Source organism: Metopolophium dirhodum, chromosome 3 (assembly GCF_019925205.1).
Source record: "Metopolophium dirhodum isolate CAU chromosome 3, ASM1992520v1, whole genome shotgun sequence".
In the NCBI taxonomy this organism is placed as follows: Eukaryota; Metazoa; Arthropoda; class Insecta; order Hemiptera; family Aphididae; genus Metopolophium; species Metopolophium dirhodum.
Genome location: NC_083562.1, coordinates 35,458,124 through 35,479,883, shown reverse-complemented (window position 1 = coordinate 35,479,883; position 21,760 = coordinate 35,458,124). Strand labels below are relative to the sequence as shown.

At 40.9% G+C, this 21,760-nt stretch overlaps 4 protein-coding genes across 5 annotated transcripts; 3 read left to right on the top strand and 1 right to left on the bottom strand.

Annotated features, from left to right (window-relative positions):
- Positions 1 to 6,891: 6,891 nt before the first annotated feature.
- On the top strand, positions 6,892 to 9,241 carry LOC132940847 (histone H4). Its single transcript, XM_061008635.1, has one exon. It carries the CDS (start codon positions 6,942 to 6,944, stop codon positions 7,251 to 7,253), a length of 312 nt encoding a protein of 103 aa, XP_060864618.1. The 5' UTR covers positions 6,892 to 6,941; the 3' UTR covers positions 7,254 to 9,241.
- Positions 9,242 to 9,382: 141 nt separating this feature from the next.
- LOC132940841 (histone H1-like) lies at positions 9,383 to 13,581 on the top strand. 2 transcript variants are annotated; one of them, XM_061008629.1, is made up of 3 exons: positions 9,383 to 10,648; positions 10,724 to 10,839; positions 13,463 to 13,581. In XM_061008629.1, exon 1 carries the CDS (start codon positions 9,458 to 9,460, stop codon positions 10,070 to 10,072), a length of 615 nt encoding a protein of 204 aa, XP_060864612.1. In that variant the 5' UTR covers positions 9,383 to 9,457; the 3' UTR covers positions 10,073 to 10,648; positions 10,724 to 10,839; positions 13,463 to 13,581. The 2 variants fall into 2 exon arrangements, with proteins under 2 accessions (XP_060864612.1, XP_060864611.1); XM_061008628.1 differs by having other exon boundaries at positions 9,383 to 10,839.
- Positions 13,582 to 14,226: 645 nt separating this feature from the next.
- LOC132940843 (histone H2B-like) lies at positions 14,227 to 15,980 on the bottom strand. Its single transcript, XM_061008632.1, has one exon. It carries the CDS (start codon positions 15,939 to 15,941, stop codon positions 15,561 to 15,563), a length of 381 nt encoding a protein of 126 aa, XP_060864615.1. The 5' UTR covers positions 15,942 to 15,980; the 3' UTR covers positions 14,227 to 15,560.
- Positions 15,981 to 16,002: 22 nt separating this feature from the next.
- LOC132940840 (histone H2A-like) lies at positions 16,003 to 16,778 on the top strand. The gene has a single exon (XM_061008627.1). The coding sequence runs from the start codon at positions 16,355 to 16,357 to the stop codon at positions 16,730 to 16,732; it is 378 nt and encodes a 125-aa protein (XP_060864610.1). The 5' UTR covers positions 16,003 to 16,354; the 3' UTR covers positions 16,733 to 16,778.
- The last annotated feature ends 4,982 nt before the right edge of the window (positions 16,779 to 21,760 follow it).

Genomic DNA, 21,760 nt, shown 5'->3' with positions numbered 1-21,760 from the left:
TCCGTCCGAATTTTTTTCCAGCAGATACACTAGATTGTGTTAGTACTACACGTGTAGCTGTCGTTGCTTTCAGATTTTTAAGCGAATGCCTTGAAATTTTTCAATCGAGATCGGGCACGATTTTACATTAAATATACTTGGATAACGATTCTGAAGGGCCTTAATTCCATTTCCTTCATATTTCGAAGAAGAAGCCGTCACTTGTGGGTGGCCTTAAACCTTAAAAATCGTATTAAAAAATTATCCCATCGAATTACTATGGGTACACCGTCAACATAAGCTGGCTCGTCGTCAAACGAATGTTTAGAATTAAACGCTGATTTTACTCAAATACGGCTACGCTGACCACTGGCGGCTTACAAAACAACCGTTTTTATTAAAAAATTATATTTTTTATCCTTATAATTTTTTAAGTTTTTTACTTTTTTTATACAACATAGTGTTTTTTAATTTTATATTCCAAAGCAGAATATTTTTCTTAGTATTTCGACACATAGAAGTGGACAAACATTTCGCGGGGTAACCCCGTACCACTCCACTCCGCTCATCTAAACTTTAAATACTTATAACTCATAAACTACTCGTCCCAAATTCGATTTTCATGTATCGAAATACCAAGTAAAATACTCTGCTTTGGAATATAAAATTAAAACCCTATGTTGTCATACAAAAAAGTGAAAAACTTAAAAAATTATAAGGATAAAAAATACAATTTTTTAATAAAAACGTTGTTTTATAAGCGATTTGAAACGATGTAAAAAAATATTTACACTTTATGAAATATTGGTTGTTGTTTGATAAAAGAATCGCCCGGTGTTAACTGTAAGTAGACCAAAATATTTTAAAGCCTCACAATGACGATTGTTCACTTTTGGTCTGATTGTGACATTAAAAATAAGCTAGTTATGTTGTATAATTTGACAAGACGTCAATCAAATAAACCCGGAAATGAATATAGCACGAATTATCGAGGTAATCAGATGATTGACAATTAAACAATGAAATACAAAATATATTCTAAAGTATGTTGTTCTAAAAATATTCTAATAGGTATCTGTTTTCGGTTATTTGGGAAATGACGACGCGATAAAGTATCGCGATTAGTACTTAACTGTATTGTAAATACCGTGATGCGGGTATTACCGTCGATAACAAGACATTTGTAAAAACATTCTAAAAATAACCCCTTTGTATGGTTTCCATTATTATGCGTTGTTGTCTGTCGATCCGTGGTAATGAAAATATTAACATCAACACGTGAACGACTGACGAAAGTTATACCTAACCATATTATACCCGTCTACAATGTCAACATGGGTCTTTCGGAATTTTTAATTAGATACTATCGGTGTTTTACTTAATTGAAGCCATGTAAACACCGAGAATCCTGGATAATTATTGTTTATTGATCGATAATCGGTAATAAAAATCTCAATGTTTACATGGTAAATGGCGTACACCTATTTATCAAACTCCGCGGGAAATCTTGACAAGAGTATCCATAAATAAACAGACGATAGTCGGCTGGTAGTGTCGTGTATTATGTAACGTCGTGGTCTCGTGGAGATTGTCACACCGTTGAATTATTCGATTCCCCATCTCATAATTTTGGCCTGGGTTGTTTATTTATCATTCTCCTATTTTGTAAAATCTGTACAACAATAATAATAATATACTGCCGCTAGCGCAATATTCACAATCACTATTCGTGCCCATCGCCAGACTATAATTACGTTTTGGTGGCCCTGAAAAGGGCCTTTTTAAGGTATGATAACTAATGACGATGATCAAGTTAAGCACGTTCACCGCGGATACGACGGGCCAACTGGATGTCCTTTGGCATGATGGTGACACGCTTGGCGTGGATCGCGCAAAGATTGGTGTCTTCGAACAGACCTACCAAGTATGCCTCGCTGGCTTCTTGCAACGCCATGACGGCGGAGCTCTGGAAACGCAGGTCGGTCTTGAAGTCCTGGGCGATCTCGCGCACTAGACGTTGGAACGGCAATTTGCGGATCAAAAGTTCTGTGCTCTTCTGATAACGACGGATTTCACGGAGGGCAACGGTTCCCGGACGGTAACGATGTGGTTTTTTCACTCCTCCGGTGGCGGGTGCGCTCTTACGTGCGGCTTTGGTGGCCAACTGTTTCCTGGGCGCCTTTCCGCCGGTGGATTTACGAGCTGTCTGCTTGGTACGTGCCATTGCGCTGCTGGATTAGATTGTTCTGAGTTGGTGTGCAAAACGTGGATGTCGGACGACTGATGTGGTTCGAACACACTGTCGACCGGTATATATACGTAAATGGGAACAGTATGCGTCGTCCTCATTGGACGATGTTTAACGTTTAGAATTTTAGCGGCGGGGTGGGGGGATAACCGGTCATGGTTCCGATTGGTGGTTCGGTGTCGAGAGAAACGGTTAAAAGGGACTGCGACCTGAAGAAAAGTATCATCTCATCACTATTCAACGTTCAGTTCACATCCGAGCAAGACGTCCTCTGCCAACTACTCTACAGCCAGCCGTTCTCACCGCTTCAACAGGGCAACAGCGCCCACGGTTCACACCACGAACCCACAACCTCAAAACAGCCGTTCTCACTGCTTCAACAGGGCTCCAGCGCCTACGGTTCACACCACGAACCTTCAACTCAAACAGCCGTTTTCACCGCTCTCCAACAGGGCACCAGCGCCCACAAGTAAGCCGTCGCGGAAGCGACGTCCCTCCGTTATAGCTGTCGTGGGGCCGCGCCCTCACATAGCCACAGCAACCCATCCCCTCCCTAAACAAACCCACGCCCATCAAACATGGGCAAAAAACGCAAAGGGGGTAACCCCCCTACCAACCACCTACTAAAATTCGCACGTCAGCGTTCTGCTCCTCCCTCTCCAACACCATCAAAAACTTCCGACTCCGAAACGTTAGACTCCTTCTCTGACTCAAGCGCCTCGACACAACACTCTCGATCCTCACTAACTTCCGTACAATCTACAGATACATTAACTTCCGTACCTAAACCAAACCAAACAAATAGCTCCGCACAAAATCAGACCACCTCCGTACAAAACCAAACCTCCTCCTCACTAAACCAAATAACCTCCACACCAAATCAAACCACCACCGCATCTAATCAATCTACTTCCGCACCAAACACACCAAAAACTCCGATTAAACCTACATCCGCTAGACCACCACCAATCATGCTAAGCTCCGGCTCCTGGCGGAAGATCGCTCCCGTGATCTACGCCCTCCCAAACCTTGCCCCTACCTCTCTAACCGCCAAATCGTCCTCCAACGCCCAAGTCACCGTCCAAACTTCTGACGCGACCCTTTTCCGACTAATCCAGAAAACCCTACTGCATCATGGTATCGAATTCCACACCTTTTCACTCCCCGAAGAACGATCCATCAAAGTCGTGCTGAAGGGCATCCCACATGATATCCCGGTCGACGAAATCCAAGGGGAGCTGGAAACCCTTGGATTCTCCGTTAAATTCATCCGCCGTTTCGGCACCCCGGAAAAACCGATGCCAATTTGTGTGGTACACATCGCGTCAAATCCAAATTCAAAAGACATTTTCCTGTTAAACAATCTCTTCTATATACAAATTTCCGTCGAACCCCTCAAACCCTCCGGCCCAGCCCAATGCTTTTCGTGCCAACGCTTCGGCCACGGTTCACGCAACTGTGGTCACCCACCCAGATGTGTGAAATGTGCAGGAAACCACTTGGCTAGCGACTGCCAAAAAACCCGCGAACAGGCCCCCACATGCTGCAACTGCGGCGGATCACATACCGCAAATTTCCGAGGTTGCCCCCACTTACTGGCCCAAAACCAACCAAAACCACAAACTCATGCCCAAACCGTCCAAAAACCAAACAAAACCCTTCCTATTCAAAAAACACCACCTCCCCCACCTGCACCTAGGCCCACCCTGTCCTACGCTACTGCAACTGCCGGAGCAGCTCCCCCCTCCCCCACTCCCCAAGCACCACAAATCAACCTGTCCCTGATTCTAAACCTCCTGACCAACCTACTGACTGCCCTGGCAACCAACCAGGACCCCAAAACACTGATGGAAACGACCATAAAAGCATTCCTGACAATTCTCACGCCTCCCAATGAATAACTTAAAAATCCTGTTTTGGAACTCCAACGGTATTACACACAAACTTAATGAACTAACAGCTCTCGCGCTCCAACTAAAAACCGACATAATCTTACTTAACGAAACTCGTCTATCTCCCTCCACCAACCTTCACATTCCAAATTACTTCACGTACAGGAACGACCTACCGACTACCCGGGGCTCGCCCCCTCACGGCGGCACGGCCGTCCTTATTCACCGTCGCATCGTCCACCAACCTATGACTCTTAACACAACCATTCAAACCTCTTCAGTCCTTATCAAACTTAACAACCATGAAATACTTGTATCAGCGGTATACAAACCACCTGGCGCCACTCTCTCGACACCTGACTTAGACTTACTTACCCAAAGCGCGGAATGGCAAATATCGGCAGGCGATTTCAACGCCAAACACCCACTGTGGTACAGCCACTCAACAAACGCAGCCGGCCGTGTTCTCTTCGATCACGTTCAACATTCGGACTATGTCATTACTGCCCCCTCTTCCCCCACACATTTTCCCACTTACACCCGTCACAGACCCGACGTACTCGACATCGCCCTCGCACGTCTACCATACCCGACCCAAATCGAAAACCTCAACGAACTATCTTCCGACCATAACCCTATACTTCTTGTGACTCTATGTACTCCGATCTCATCGTCTCCTCCTACTACTAACCGCTTCATTAACTGGACAAAATACAAAACGATCCTTAACAACTTACCAAACTCTCCCGTACCACCGACAAATGACAAACATTCAATTGACCTAGCAGTCGATTGTCTGACCAAAAACCTGCAACACGCTATCGAAGCTAGCGTATTTACTCCTAAACTCAAAAACTCGTCCCTCTTACTTCCCGACTACATAAAACTAGAAATAACTGGAAAAAACCAACTACGCCGTCTATGGCAGAGAAACCGTGAACCAACCGTTAAACGCCAACTTAACGCCAAAATCGCACTAATTCGTACATTACTTCTAACTCACAAAACTGACCAATGGGACTCCTTCCTAAACTCTCTCGACCAACAAGACAACTCCATTTACAAACTCAACAAAAGCCTCCTTCATAAACGTCCAGCTTCTCACCCTCTGACCGGGCCAAACGGTCTTGTCTTTCCGGCCAAAGACCGAGCCGAGCTGATAGCGGACTCTCTCGAACAACAATTCCAAACCAACCCCGGTCCCGACATACCAGAAGTGACCGCGTACTACCATTCACTACAAAACCACAATACTATAAAATCTAACCTGTTCACCACCCCCGGCACCGTTCAAAAAATCATAAGCGACCTTCGCAAGAAGAAAGCCCCAGGCGATGATCTCATCACCAACACGGCTCTTAAATTTCTTCCCAACAATATCTTACTATCCCTAACGCAAATTATAAACAACTCCTTCAGAATCTGCTACTTTCCACTTGCCTGGAAAAAAGCAGTCATAATTTCCATTCCCAAACCAGGCAAAGACCACAAACTACCCGTAAACTACCGCCCAATCGCTCTGCTTTCCTCCCTATCAAAAATCTACGAACGACTCATACTCACTCACCTGCAAAACATACTCCGTGACAAAATCCGCCCAGAACAGTTTGCCTTCAGACCCGAACACTCTACTACCCACCAACTGACCAAACTCACTCACCAACTCAGCCAGAACTTTAACAACAACATTAACACCGCTTCTATATTTCTTGATGTGGAGAAAGCTTTCGACAGAGTCTGGCACGCCGGACTCCTTTACAAACTTTCTCAACTCAACATCCCGACCGAAATCATTAAAATTATAGAATCCTTTCTCACCGACCGCACTTTTATCGCTAAAATCGAAGACTCTTTCTCGTCCACCAGACACATTCTCGCAGGCGTCCCTCAAGGATCCTGCCTATCACCAACTCTCTACTTGACCTACATAAACGACATTCCGACGACTTCCAAAGCTCATCTCTCGTTATTCGCCGACGACACGATGTTCTTTACTTACGACCACAACCAAAAACGAGCCGCCATACAGTTACAACACCAACTTAACCTTGCAACCACATGGTTTCACCGATGGCGAATCAAAATAAACGCGACCAAAACTGTAGGTATCATTTTCGGACACTCAAATACCACCCACGTACCACCACTACTACTCGACAACCACTCCATTAACTGGTCCGACAAAGCAAAATACCTCGGCGTCACCATCGGGCGCAAACTCACTTTCGGCAAACATATTCAAAACATCACCAAAAAGGCCACCCGCATCCGAGGTTTGCTTTACCCCATACTAAATCGCACTAGCCCCGTCCCAACGACAACGAAACTTAACATACTAAAACTTTACGTCTCACCAATCCTAACGTACGCTGGCTCTTCTTGGGCACCCTTTATAGGACCCTCTCAATGGAACCAAATCGAATCCGTCCAAAACATCGGCATACGCACCATAACGCGTATGCCCACTATCGTTAGAAATTCGGTCCTTCTAAAATCGACAAATTTCAAATCTATTCAAACCTCCATTCGTTCCCAAACCAAATCAATGTTCTACAAAAATTCTTTCTCGAATCATACTCACATCCGACTTCTAGGTAAAACACACCCTCCCCCAAATACTAAACGTAAATTGAAACCCTACCCACTCTCTTGGACAGAACAATAAATTTAACCATTTCTTCTTAATTTCCATCCACTAGTAGAGGCACAAGCCTGGAATAGTAAACGGCATAGCCATCCCTTTCAAAGCAAAGCAGAAAAGTATCAGTCAACGTTCAGTTCACATCCGAGCAAGTTGTCCAACACTATTTCCAACATTCAAAATGACAGGACGAGGCAAAGGAGGAAAAGGTCTGGGAAAAGGAGGCGCGAAACGTCATCGTAAAGTGCTCCGTGATAACATCCAGGGAATCACCAAGCCCGCTATCCGTCGGTTGGCTCGCCGAGGCGGTGTTAAACGTATTTCCGGTTTGATCTACGAAGAGACCCGCGGAGTTCTGAAGGTATTCCTGGAAAACGTGATCCGTGACGCAGTCACATACACCGAGCACGCCAAGAGGAAGACCGTCACCGCCATGGACGTCGTGTACGCTCTCAAACGACAAGGTCGTACTCTGTACGGTTTCGGAGGTTAAATACTTGCTTCTGAAGTTTAAAAACATCTTAAAAAGGCCCTTTTCAGGGCCACCATATGACCATAGTATATCGTTTATAAAACCTTAGAATAAAAGAAAACATTCCGTTCAAGTTGGTTATATTCGGTGGCGACAATGATAATTCCCAATTTGTTTAAGAAAACACGCGGAATAACGTTCCGAATATAATAGATTATCCATAATATTGTTCTTTGAACGTTTTTCCATGATTACAATTGAAATACTACCCTAAGTCAAAACATAGAAATAACCGTTACGTTGGTAACCGTAATCTTGTTATGATATTATTGCGGGACTTTGAATTCAATATTACAAAAAAAGCTTCAAGAAATATATTTTTCGAGTCAATCATTGCTTCTTCCAGCCCAGGATAATGTTGTAATATTAATTGCTTAATCGAGTTCTAAAGCTATTATTCTAATGATATTATCGAATAAATTGCTGCCTGGTTTGGTTTGGTGATCAGTTGATTATTTTTTGTGAATTCCAGTGGTGATTTACTATTTCACTACGTCATTCGTTACGTGAACCTACCATGAATAAGCCACGAGGTTTTTGTTTAATGATTTATTTTTAGAATGTTTTTTTTTTTCGAATTTCATTGTATACATTATAATTGTTATATATTGCAAGAAACATCGGTTCCCATAATATGATAGAGTAACCATGATGACCATGTATAATAGTATAGGTACTATAAACACGATAGATATTCATATTATTAATAGCCGTTGTGCGGGTATTACCGTCGATAACAAACAATTTGGTAAAAACATTCTAAAAATAACTCACCAATGAAAAACCTCATAGAATGATATTGAGAATACTGGCAAAAAGGGTGTCCAAAAACGTAGAAAATGTAAATTATTGTTGTAAGAACTAAAATTCAGAAAATTAGTTTCTATAGAAATACCGGGACGGGGAATAATAATAATATCTCGGCGTAATTAAATGTCATTATAAGTTAAATCATTGATGCGGTTATAAATAAAATTTCATTTGGGAAATTCTTAATTATAATCCATGGTTTTATTTTAACTAATTACAACGAAACTTCGAATTAAAATATTAATTGAGGGCATTGCGTGAATTTTTTCATGTACTTTATCACTTGTAAGACGGAGACAACAATTAATGCGTGTACGTACAGGCCACGACGTTGCGCAGGTGAACTGTAAACAATTCACGTTCATTTTTTTACTTTTTTTTTTTTACTTTTCGTCTATCCAGATATAACGCGATGAGACTCCTGAACACTTATTTGCAGTTGTTAATACGATTACTTGTCTTGAGGTCGATCAGCACACGTTTTAAGATTATTTATTTATTTTATTTGAATTTTAAAAATTTTGGAAAATATTAAATATTTAAACAAAATCGATAGGAGTTTAGGAACGAGAAAATGTGTTGTTATCGATCTCAAGTAAATATATTAGTGTATTCAAATCAGTTTTCAAAAGTCTCATCACGTTATCCGGTCCATCGGTAGGTCTGACAAAAAGTGCATACAAATGAACATAAATTGTTGCAAATTTGCACTGAGTTTCGACCGAAGTCCTCTGACAATGTGTTATTATAATTGTGTATTCAACATGATTTCGGTTAAGTACGATGAAGACGAGATTTATTGATAAAGTCTGCCTCGTTAAAATTTCAGGTAGAAACGCCGGTGACACCGTGCCGTAGCAGAGTCCTAAAACCTTCATATTCGAACAGCCACTGTTCGTCGGAAAATCGGTCGATTGGAAATCTGCAAATTCTATGGTCTCGGGAAACTCGTGGAGAATTCATCCAAAATATTTTTGTCAATTTTCGACTGGTTTCAGTCATACGACAGACCTTCAAATACGGTTTACGAAAACGCGGTCGGAAGTGTGGAAATAACGACTCGTGGTGGTTTCGTGGTACTGGGTGGCGATGCAATAATCATTGGCGATCGTTTAGAATTTAGTTAGCTTTCCAAAAAGTTCAAAGCCAGATTTTTACCACCATTTCCCGTTGAGATATTGTGAAAAACGATTGTACAACCGTAGCTCGGACGACGACGCGAATCACACTGGTTTACTAGTTGGCACGGTGCACTGTATATATTTACACATTTTTTAACCCGTTTGGTATCACCGCAGTGAACAGACGAATCATCCATCGTTTTTAATATTTACTTGAACAATATCATCATCAACATGACAGACACCGTCGCTACAACTCCGGCTCCAGTCGCCGCATCGCCGGCCGCGAAGAAGTCTCCTGCCAAGAAGAAGTTGTCGGCTTCTAAAGTCAAGAAGACCGTTGCGTTGCACCTGACCACCGCCGTGATGGTCACGTCGGCCATCAAGGAGCTCAAGGAGAAGAAAGGTTCGTCGTTACCGGCCATCAAGAAATACTTGGCCGCCAACTACAAAGTCGATCCCGCCAAGCTGGCGCCTTTCATCAGGAAGTTTTTGAAAGCCGCCGTCGCCAACGGTACCGTCGTCCAGACCAAGGGAACCGGCGCTTCGGGACACTTCAAGTTGCCCGTCGCCGAGGTCAAGCCGAAAAAGGCCGTTGTAGCCAAGAAGAAGAAATCCATCGTCAAAAAAGTCAAAGCCGCCGGAACACCGAAGAAGAAGAAGCTCGTAGCCGCCAAGAAACCCGCGGCGGGTGAACCAGCAGCCAAAAAAGCGAAAAAGGCCGCTGCGACGAAACCCAAGGCGACTACACCAAAGAAGGCCCCAGCCAAAGCGAAAAAGCCGGCCGCCGTCAAACCCAAATCGAAGAAAACTCCGATCAAGAAAACCGCAGCTCCCAAAAAGAAGTAGTGCGGTAGTAAAATACTATCCCCTCTTCCTTCCTTAAAACGGTCCTTTTCAGGACCACCAATTTTATGACTCGCACTTCTCTCAATAAATATATTTCATACATTTACAGTAAGCTGTGTACGATTGTATTACGCGTGATTTAGAAAATAATATTTTATAAAGTCCGTTCGCGTGTTTGGTCGTTTCAGACTATGGACGGGTGAAACGTACCCAGTTGCAGTTTGATTATATTGCAATCGATCAAAATGAAAACATCGGTTACAATTATTGTTAAGGAATTCCCAAATTCAATATTATTTATAACCGACTAATAATAACATTTAATTACGTCGAGATACTATTGCCCGTATCGGTATTTCTATAGGTTTTTCATTGATGAGTTATTTTTAGAATGTTTTTACCAAATTCCTCGTGACCCGCACAATGGTTATTAACGATATGAATATTATTTATTATCAAATTATAATGTTATATTTATATCGCCTGTGACAATCGCCAATTGTGTTGACGTTCAAATAATTCAATCGAACAAAAATAATAAACCGAGACGTGAATAGAAAGACAAGTCGTTAAGCAGTAAATAATATAACTTAAACTCGCACATTTCGTTACGTTCGGGTTATTTTCATCAAATATTTCGATACTTTCAAGTTTCAGTTCGGAGCGGGACAAAGGCAGCTGTTTCTTCGGCGGCGGACATCTGAACGTCTGGTCCTTGATACATATGACACAGCTCTACGTTTCGTCGGAAGAGTCCGTGTTTACGCGTAAGTTTGTTTTTATTTTATTTTGCTGCTCAAATTTACCATTTTAGACTTGAATTGAATTAAATATTTATCGACACGGACAATTTGCTAACTCGGTGACGTATAAACGATTTATAAAAATAACATCATTTTAATTACATTAAGTTTAAAGAATTTGCAATTGTTTCCAAAATACCGCCGTGTCTAGTGCAACTGCCTTCAATAAATGAGTAGATCAACTGAATGTTACCGAAAAAATCAAATGTTATTCTATTTTCTCTCCCAACTGAATCTACTAAAATCAAATTGAGACAATGAACAAAGAACGCTTTATCATTTTTCTTTTTGAATTTAGCTTGAACTCCGTTTACACTTCCCGACATTGTTGCTGCACCATCGAAGCACATTGATAAAACAGATTCCCATTTTACCTTCCCGTATTTATTGTATGATTTCGGTAAAGTACGATTAAGACGAGATTTATTGATAAAGTCTGCCTCGTTAAAATTTCGGGTAGAAACAATGTAAAATACTGACAATACTTACTTTTGAAGTTTTAAAACATCTTAAAAAGGCCCTTCTCAGGGCCACCATTTTTTTCTATACATCGTTTATAACCCAAAGTAATGATAACTCACTGCTGAACACTTGGTTGGAATACGATACTAACACGGAAATAGTCCGTTCTAGTTATTTGGTGGTAACAAACGTAAAGATAATTAACAATTTGTTTAAGATAACAACAGCACATTAGTGAACATAAAAACGCGCAGAATATAAATTATTACGCACCCGTTGCGTTTATGACATTATGAAGCTTTATCTTTGGCATCATCATCTGTCCAGTAATTTACTTTATTTTTTTTTTAAAATCTCGCTGACGATAGTTCATAAATACTAAACGAATAGTAATATTATAACGTTTCAAATATAATATCGTTTCCAAGTTCAATGTTCGGTAAATATTTTAATATGGTTGTATTTAAAATCTCCCATTTTATACCATAGTCGTTAACAACATCATTTATTGCATTAAAAATAGTCTGCGGATCAGTTGACATTGTTCTGTTCATACCTACAAACTGCTCCACTGGACATTTTTGTACATCATCAAAATACCTTGAAACTATTGATAGCTGTTCGTGGTGTCCGAAATCGCTTGTCTCGTCAGCAATAATTGATATTTTTTATTTTCAATTTTAAGTTTTAACTGATTTTTTAGAAACTTGACTTATTGGATATAATTAGATCGTTTTGAATTATATCACTACAATAAGTCGCGTTTTTTGGACCTAATTCTAAGTGAGATTTAAGAAGAGGATCATATTTGGCCAAAAGTGTAACAACATCTTTGAACAGACCTTTATCGTAACTACTTTCCTTCTCATTTTTTCCTCGGAATGAACGTCCACCAATACAAAGAGGAGTTATATCAATTAAGCGTTGCATGATTTGTCTATTTTTTAATATTTGCTGTTCTTTTTGACTATGTATAAGTTCTCTCTCTTCATCTAAAACTATATCTATTGGATTTAAATGCAAAAAGTTTGTTAATGAAGTTATGGTATTTAAATGAGTGTGTTTGAGGTTTGGTGTGCTTTAAATTTAGTTGTAGCTAGTTTTCAATCATTAAATCCAACTTTTGAATGCGCAGAATCTGTATAGCCGGCATTTATTCCTGAAGAATTGGTGAACATCCGACAGGGAAAACAAAAAGCTCTATCTAGTTTCACACTGTACTCAAGCCAATTGAATAATTATTCATACCAAGATTTATTAAAGCACCGCAATCTATCTCCAAACATTGTTCGTGGATACGATTTAAGTTTGGGTTGAAATGGGCCTCGAACAACCCTATATTTACGTTCTAACTGGGATGCCGGTAATAAATTAGCAGGATCATCAGGATCTAAAATGTTCAGAATTCATGCATAAGATGAACAATTTAAATTTAGTACACAATACTTACTCGGTTTGATCATTTAATGTTTAAAATTGTACAACTTGTTTTCTTAGTAAATAACAACATTTAAATAATATGAAGTATCGAGAAACATAAAGACACAACATTGATCAACACAAATATTATCAGTTAGGTATACCTAATAAAACTAATTAGTAAAAAGGTTTATTGGTTAATGGTTACTGCAAAAGCAAAAAATTACAATATTTATTTACCTAATATACATAATAAAAAGTCAACTACAAAACATTGACCCAACATGGTTCAAAATGTATATATTTGCTCGTGTGGCATAAAACCTAACCTAACCATATTTTAAATAATATATCTTAAACGGTAAAATATAATTTAACTTTGTAAAAATATATATGCCTTTGCACTTAGTAGCCTGGACCGGTCTGCCACCAAACACTGAACACAATTAATAGTAAACCTAACATAGCACGCACATAGACAAAACTAACAAATTATTATTACCTATTACAATATTATTTCTATCCATCATAAGGATATACATATAAGTTATAAATTAAACGTTTAACTAGATACAATGCGTCTATAAACACAGTCTAGAACTGAACACAAACAGCCAACATATACAAACATTAATACATTATTAAAATAATATTGTAAGTAAATACCCAACAGCTCATGTACAGTATTTGACTCGAACTTTTTCAGATTCTTCAACCGTATGACTGCAGTGTGTCAATGGGACTGGATCATCTGGATCATTGTCACCTAAATTAATAAAATGAATATTGTTAATTCATAAGTAAAATAAAACAGCTTACATAGTATGCATAGACAATATTATTAAAATAATGAAAAGGGCCGTTTTGGTTGAGTAATGATATTTCAAAACGAGAGATTTATTTGGGGCTGGTGTACTTGGCCACAGCCTTAGTTCCTTCACTGATGGCATGAAATATATATATATATATATATAATATTTATGACACATCTCTACGTTTCGTCGGAAGAGTCGGTGTTTACGCGTAAGTTTGTTTTAATTTTATTTTGGTGCTCAAATTTACCATTTTAGACTTGAATTGAATTAAATATTTATCGACACGGACAATTTGCTAACTCGGTGACGTATAAACGATTTAAATGATAATAACATTTTAATTACGTCGGTACATTATTGCTTGTATCGGTATTTCTATAGGTTTTTCATTGATGATTTATTTTTAGAACGTTTTTACCAAATTCCTTGTTATCGACGGTAATAGCTGCTATTAATGATACGAATATCCATCGTATTTATAGTATACTATTATATGTTTTGCCATATACATCATAGGGACCGATAAAATCCTTAAATAACCGGACACCGAATTTTTTTTTTCACCCGACTATTTGCTGAAAAATATGGTTGAATCAGCGTTTGACGACACTCAGCTGATGTTCAGAACTTCACGCATTACCTACGTCATGTATTTTAAAATTTCATTCGAGTTTATTATTCAATAACAACCAATTTTTCTTGAGCCCTTATCAGTGTCACCAATGTATATGTCACCAGTAAAATATTACTACATATTTCAATGATACGTTTTGTGAAATTGTAAATTTTGCACGTTGTAATTTTGTGTTATTTAGCTACACCTATTATCTATAGGTTTTGAGGTTAAAAAAAAAATCTAATAAAATTCGAAATTTACTTGTACCTATAAATAGCTCAAAAAGAGTAAAAATATTTTAATAATAATATTGTAAGATGTGTGGAAAATATAAATAAAAATATAATTTTTTTATCATAAATAAAATAAAATGTCATCTTGCCACCTGGGATATTATGATAATGTTATAATAAAAATTAAAAAAAACCCTTTTTTTAATGTTAAAAATATTACAATGCCGTTGTCGTACTTTTGGTACAACCGTGGCACTTGAACCAGAATTTGGCGGATGGTCATTTTTGTTATTTGGATGGACTATATTATTTAATTTGGATAACTGTCGGGAATCGAATAATTCAACAGTGCAACAATATCCACGAGACCACGACGTATAAAACATACATTATAATTATACACGACACTAGCAGCCGATTATCGTCTGTTTATTTATAGATACTTTTGTCCCGCGTTCTGGGGAAGTTTGATGAATAGGTACGCCATTTACCGAGTAAACATTGACATTGTTATAAATATATTTTTATTACTGATAGTCGATAAATAAACAATAATTATCCAGGATTCTCGGTGTTTATATGGCTTCAATTACGTAAGATACCGATTGTACCTAATTAAAAACCCGAAAGACCCATGTTGACATTACAGTCTGGTTAGGTATAGCTATTACTCACAGTCGCTCAAATATATATTAACGTTAATTTTTTCATTACCACGGATCGACCGACAGTTAAATAATAATAATGAAATTTGCCGTGCCCATAAGATTGGTTATTTTTAGCATGTTTTTGCCGAATCTCGTGTTTTCGACGGTAAAACCCGCACAACGTCTATTAATATCCATCGCATTTATAATAATACACACGATATTATATCATTCTATCAAAGAAGAACTCGATGTTTTAGTAAATTTCTCACGTAACCGGACGGCATTTTTTTTTCGTTGTTTTCTTTTTTAATTATCCCGATAATCACGCAGTGCTCCCCGCTCTGTACACACTGCAAATGTTCAAAATATTCTACGTGCGATAGTTTTAGTTCAAAAATAATGGTTGTTAGAGAACAGAAATTTTATAGCGATTGGTGGCCCTGAAAAGGGCCGTTTTAGTTGAGTAATGATATTTCACAAAACGGGAGACTTATTTGGAGCTGGTGTACTTGGTCACAGCCTTGGTTCCTTCACTGACGGCGTGCTTGGCCAATTCACCGGGCAACAAGAGTCGGACGGCAGTTTGGATTTCCCGGCTGGTAATGGTCGAACGTTTGTTGTAGTGGGCCAGACGACTGGATTCGGCGGCGATGCGCTCGAACAGGTCGTTGACGAAGCTGTTCATGATGCTCATGGCTTTGGACGAGACTCCGGTGTCGGGATGTACTTGTTTCAACACTTTGTAGATGTAGATTGCGTACGATTCTTTCCTCTTGGGCTTGCGCTTCTTGTCGGACTTGGCGATGTTCTTTTGTGCCTTGCCGGACGACTTCTTCATTGCTTTGCCCGCCGATTTTCCTCCTGGAGCCATTTCGAATAGTTGTAAATAGAAAACTTGTTGACGACTGAAACGTTGTGTACTGAGTGATGATTTGGCAGTACATCACTGGGGGTATATATTACCAAACCCAAGCGACATGCCGTTCGTTTATTGGTGTAAAAACCCACAGTGATGACGATATAAATAGAATCGTCGATTTGTCCATAACAACGGAAAATAGAAGTTTCTCTACGAGTACGTTTCACGGTTATGTCGAACGAAAACCACAACGTTTGGTAATGAAAGTCAACCGAACGGTGTGACGTAGTATCGTAGTGTTGTTATCTCTGTCCAATCACAGAATTGCTATCCACAATTTTACTATATATACGAAAATTTCAGGCGAATCGCACATCAGTCTCATTTAGTATCGAATCTGAACCATTCCAAGCACAATTACAATCATGAGCGGACGCGGCAAAGCAGGAAAATCGAAGGGAGGCAAATCCAAGACCAGGTCGTCCCGCGCCGGACTCCAGTTCCCGGTCGGTCGTATCCATCGTCTGTTGAGAAAAGGAAACTACGCCGAACGTGTCGGAGCCGGAGCACCGGTATACCTGGCCGCCGTCATGGAGTACTTGGCAGCTGAAGTTTTGGAGTTGGCCGGTAACGCCGCCCGTGACAACAAGAAGTCTCGTATCATCCCCAGACATTTGCAATTGGCCATCAGGAACGACGAGGAGTTGAACAAATTGTTGTCCGGAGTAACCATCGCTCAAGGCGGTGTGTTGCCCAACATCCAAGCCGTGCTCTTGCCCAAGAAGACCGAGAAGAAGGCCTAACTTTGCTACCTTACCCTACAAACACAGTTTAAAACGGCCCTTTTCAGGGCCACCAAAATTAAAACAAACGGTCCGTCCGAATTTTTTTCCAGCAGATACACTAGATTGTGTTAGTACTACACGTGTAGCTGTCGTTGCTTTCAGATTTTTAAGCGAATGCCTTGAAATTTTTCAATCGAGATCGGGCACGATTTTACATTAAATATACTTGGATAACGATTCTGAAGGGCCTTAATTCCATTTCCTTCATATTTCGAAGAAGAAGCCGTCACTTGTGGGTGGCCTTAAACCTTAAAAATCGTATTAAAAAATTATCCCATCGAATTACTATGGGTACACCGTCAACATAAGCTGGCTCGTCGTCAAACGAATGTTTAGAATTAAACGCTGATTTTACTCAAATACGGCTACGCTGACCACTGGCGGCTTACAAAACAACCGTTTTTATTAAAAAATTATATTTTTTATCCTTATAATTTTTTAAGTTTTTTACTTTTTTTATACAACATAGTGTTTTTTAATTTTATATTCCAAAGCAGAATATTTTTCTTAGTATTTCGACACATAGAAGTGGACAAACATTTCGCGGGGTAACCCCGTACCACTCCACTCCGCTCATCTAAACTTTAAATACTTATAACTCATAAACTACTCGTCCCAAATTCGATTTTCATGTATCGAAATACCAAGTAAAATACTCTGCTTTGGAATATAAAATTAAAACCCTATGTTGTCATACAAAAAAGTGAAAAACTTAAAAAATTATAAGGATAAAAAATACAATTTTTTAATAAAAACGTTGTTTTATAAGCGATTTGAAACGATGTAAAAAAATATTTACACTTTATGAAATATTGGTTGTTGTTTGATAAAAGAATCGCCCGGTGTTAACTGTAAGTAGACCAAAATATTTTAAAGCCTCACAATGACGATTGTTCACTTTTGGTCTGATTGTGACATTAAAAATAAGCTAGTTATGTTGTATAATTTGACAAGACGTCAATCAAATAAACCCGGAAATGAATATAGCACGAATTATCGAGGTAATCAGATGATTGACAATTAAACAATGAAATACAAAATATATTCTAAAGTATGTTGTTCTAAAAATATTCTAATAGGTATCTGTTTTCGGTTATTTGGGAAATGACGACGCGATAAAGTATCGCGATTAGTACTTAACTGTATTGTAAATACCGTGATGCGGGTATTACCGTCGATAACAAGACATTTGTAAAAACATTCTAAAAATAACCCCTTTGTATGGTTTCCATTATTATGCGTTGTTGTCTGTCGATCCGTGGTAATGAAAATATTAACATCAACACGTGAACGACTGACGAAAGTTATACCTAACCATATTATACCCGTCTACAATGTCAACATGGGTCTTTCGGAATTTTTAATTAGATACTATCGGTGTTTTACTTAATTGAAGCCATGTAAACACCGAGAATCCTGGATAATTATTGTTTATTGATCGATAATCGGTAATAAAAATCTCAATGTTTACATGGTAAATGGCGTACACCTATTTATCAAACTCCGCGGGAAATCTTGACAAGAGTATCCATAAATAAACAGACGATAGTCGGCTGGTAGTGTCGTGTATTATGTAACGTCGTGGTCTCGTGGAGATTGTCACACCGTTGAATTATTCGATTCCCCATCTCATAATTTTGGCCTGGGTTGTTTATTTATCATTCTCCTATTTTGTAAAATCTGTACAACAATAATAATAATATACTGCCGCTAGCGCAATATTCACAATCACTATTCGTGCCCATCGCCAGACTATAATTACGTTTTGGTGGCCCTGAAAAGGGCCTTTTTAAGGTATGATAACTAATGACGATGATCAAGTTAAGCACGTTCACCGCGGATACGACGGGCCAACTGGATGTCCTTTGGCATGATGGTGACACGCTTGGCGTGGATCGCGCAAAGATTGGTGTCTTCGAACAGACCTACCAAGTATGCCTCGCTGGCTTCTTGCAACGCCATGACGGCGGAGCTCTGGAAACGCAGGTCGGTCTTGAAGTCCTGGGCGATCTCGCGCACTAGACGTTGGAACGGCAATTTGCGGATCAAAAGTTCTGTGCTCTTCTGATAACGACGGATTTCACGGAGGGCAACAGTTCCCGGACGGTAACGATGTGGTTTTTTCACTCCTCCGGTGGCGGGTGCGCTCTTACGTGCGGCTTTGGTGGCCAACTGTTTCCTGGGCGCCTTTCCGCCGGTGGATTTACGAGCTGTCTGCTTGGTACGTGCCATTGCGCTGCTGGATTAGATTGTTCTGAGTTGGTGTGCAAAACGTGGATGTCGGACGACTGATGTGGTTCGAACACACTGTCGACCGGTATATATACGTAAATGGGAACAGTATGCGTCGTCCTCATTGGACGATGTTTAACGTTTAGAATTTTAGCGGCGGGGTGGGGGGATAACCGGTCATGGTTCCGATTGGTGGTTCGGTGTCGAGAGAAACGGTTAAAAGGGACTGCGACCTGAAGAAAAGTATCATCTCATCACTATTCAACGTTCAGTTCACATCCGAGCAAGACGTCCTCTGCCAACTACTCTACAGCCAGCCGTTCTCACCGCTTCAACAGGGCAACAGCGCCCACGGTTCACACCACGAACCCACAACCTCAAAACAGCCGTTCTCACTGCTTCAACAGGGCTCCAGCGCCTACGGTTCACACCACGAACCTTCAACTCAAACAGCCGTTTTCACCGCTCTCCAACAGGGCACCAGCGCCCACAAGTAAGCCGTCGCGGAAGCGACGTCCCTCCGTTATAGCTGTCGTGGGGCCGCGCCCTCACATAGCCACAGCAACCCATCCCCTCCCTAAACAAACCCACGCCAATCAAACATGGGCAAAAAACGCAAAGGGGGTAACCCCCCTACCAACCACCTACTAAAATTCGCACGTCAGCGTTCTGCTCCTCCCTCTCCAACACCATCAAAAACTTCCGACTCCGAAACGTTAGACTCCTTCTCTGACTCAAGCGCCTCGACACAACACTCTCGATCCTCACTAACTTCCGTACAATCTACAGATACATTAACTTCCGTACCTAAACCAAACCAAACAAATAGCTCCGCACAAAATCAGACCACCTCCGTACAAAACCAAACCTCCTCCTCACTAAACCAAATAACCTCCACACCAAATCAAACCACCACCGCATCTAATCAATCTACTTCCGCACCAAACACACCAAAAACTCCGATTAAACCTACATCCGCTAGACCACCACCAATTATGCTAAGCTCCGGCTCCTGGCGGAAGATCGCTCCCGTGATCTACGCCCTCCCAAACCTTGCCCCTACCTCTCTAACCGCCAAATCGTCCTCCAACGGCCAAGTCACCGTCCAAACTTCTGACGCGACCCTTTTCCGACTAATCCAGAAAACCCTACTGCATCATGGTATCGAATTCCACACCTTTTCACTCCCCGAAGAACGATCCATCAAAGTCGTGCTGAAGGGCATCCCACATGATATCCCGGTCGACGAAATCCAAGGGGAGCTGGAAACCCTTGGATTCTCCGTTAAATTCATCCGCCGTTTCGGCACCCCGGAAAAACCGATGCCAATTTGTGTGGTACACATCGCGTCAAATCCAAATTCAAAAGACATTTTCCTGTTAAACAATCTCTTCTATATACAAATTTCCGTCGAACCCCTCAAACCCTCCGGCCCAGCCCAATGCTTTTCGTGCCAACGCTTCGGCCACGGTTCACGCGACTGCGGTCACCCACCCAGATGTGTGAAATGTGCAGGAAACCACTTGGCTAGCGACTGCCAAAAAACCCGCGAACAGGCCCCCACATGCTGCAACTGCGGCGGATCACATACCGCAAATTTCCGAGGTTGCCCCCACTTACTGGCCCAAAACCAACCAAAACCACAAACTCAGGCCCAAACCGTCCAAAAACCAAACAAAACCCTTCCTATTCAAAAAACACCACCTCCCCCACCTGCACCTAGGCCAACCCTGTCCTACGCTACTGCAACTGCCGGAGCAGCTCCCCCCTCCCCCACTCCCCAAGCACCACAAATCAACCTGTCCCTGATTCTAAACCTCCTGACCAACCTACTGACTGCCCTGGCAACCAACCAGAACCCCAAAACACTGATGGAAACGACCATAAAAGCATTCCTGACAATTCTCACGCCTCCCAATGAATAACTTAAAAATCCTGTTTTGGAACTCCAACGGTATTACACACAAACTTAATGAACTAACAGCTCTCGCGCTCCAACTAAAAACCGACATAATCTTACTTAACGAAACTCGTCTATCTCCCTCCACCAACCTTCACATTCCAAATTACTTCACGTACAGGAACGACCTACCGACTACCCGGGGCTCGCCCCCTCACGGCGGCACGGCCGTCCTTATTCACCGTCGCATCGTCCACCAACCTATGACTCTTAACACAACCATTCAAACCTCTTCAGTCCTTATCAAACTTAACAACCATGAAATACTTGTATCAGCGGTATACAAACCACCTGGCGCCACTCTCTCGACACCTGACTTAGACTTACTTACCCAAAGCGCGGAATGGCAAATATCGGCAGGCGATTTCAACGCCAAACACCCACTGTGGTACAGCCACTCAACAAACGCAGCCGGCCGTGTTCTCTTCGATCACGTTCAACATTCGGACTATGTCATTACTGCCCCCTCTTCCCCCACACATTTTCCCACTTACACCCGTCACAGACCCGACGTACTTGACATCGCCCTCGCACGTCTACCATACCCGACCCAAATCGAAAACCTCAACGAACTATCTTCCGACCATAACCCTATACTTCTGGAGACTCTATGTACTCCGATCTCATCGTCTCCTCCTACTACTAACCGCTTCATTAACTGGACAAAATACAAAACGATCCTTACCAACTTACCAAACTCTCCCGTACCACCGACAAATGACAAACATTCAATTGACCTAGCAGTCGATTGTCTGACCAAAAACCTGCAACACGCTATCGAAGCTAGCGTATTT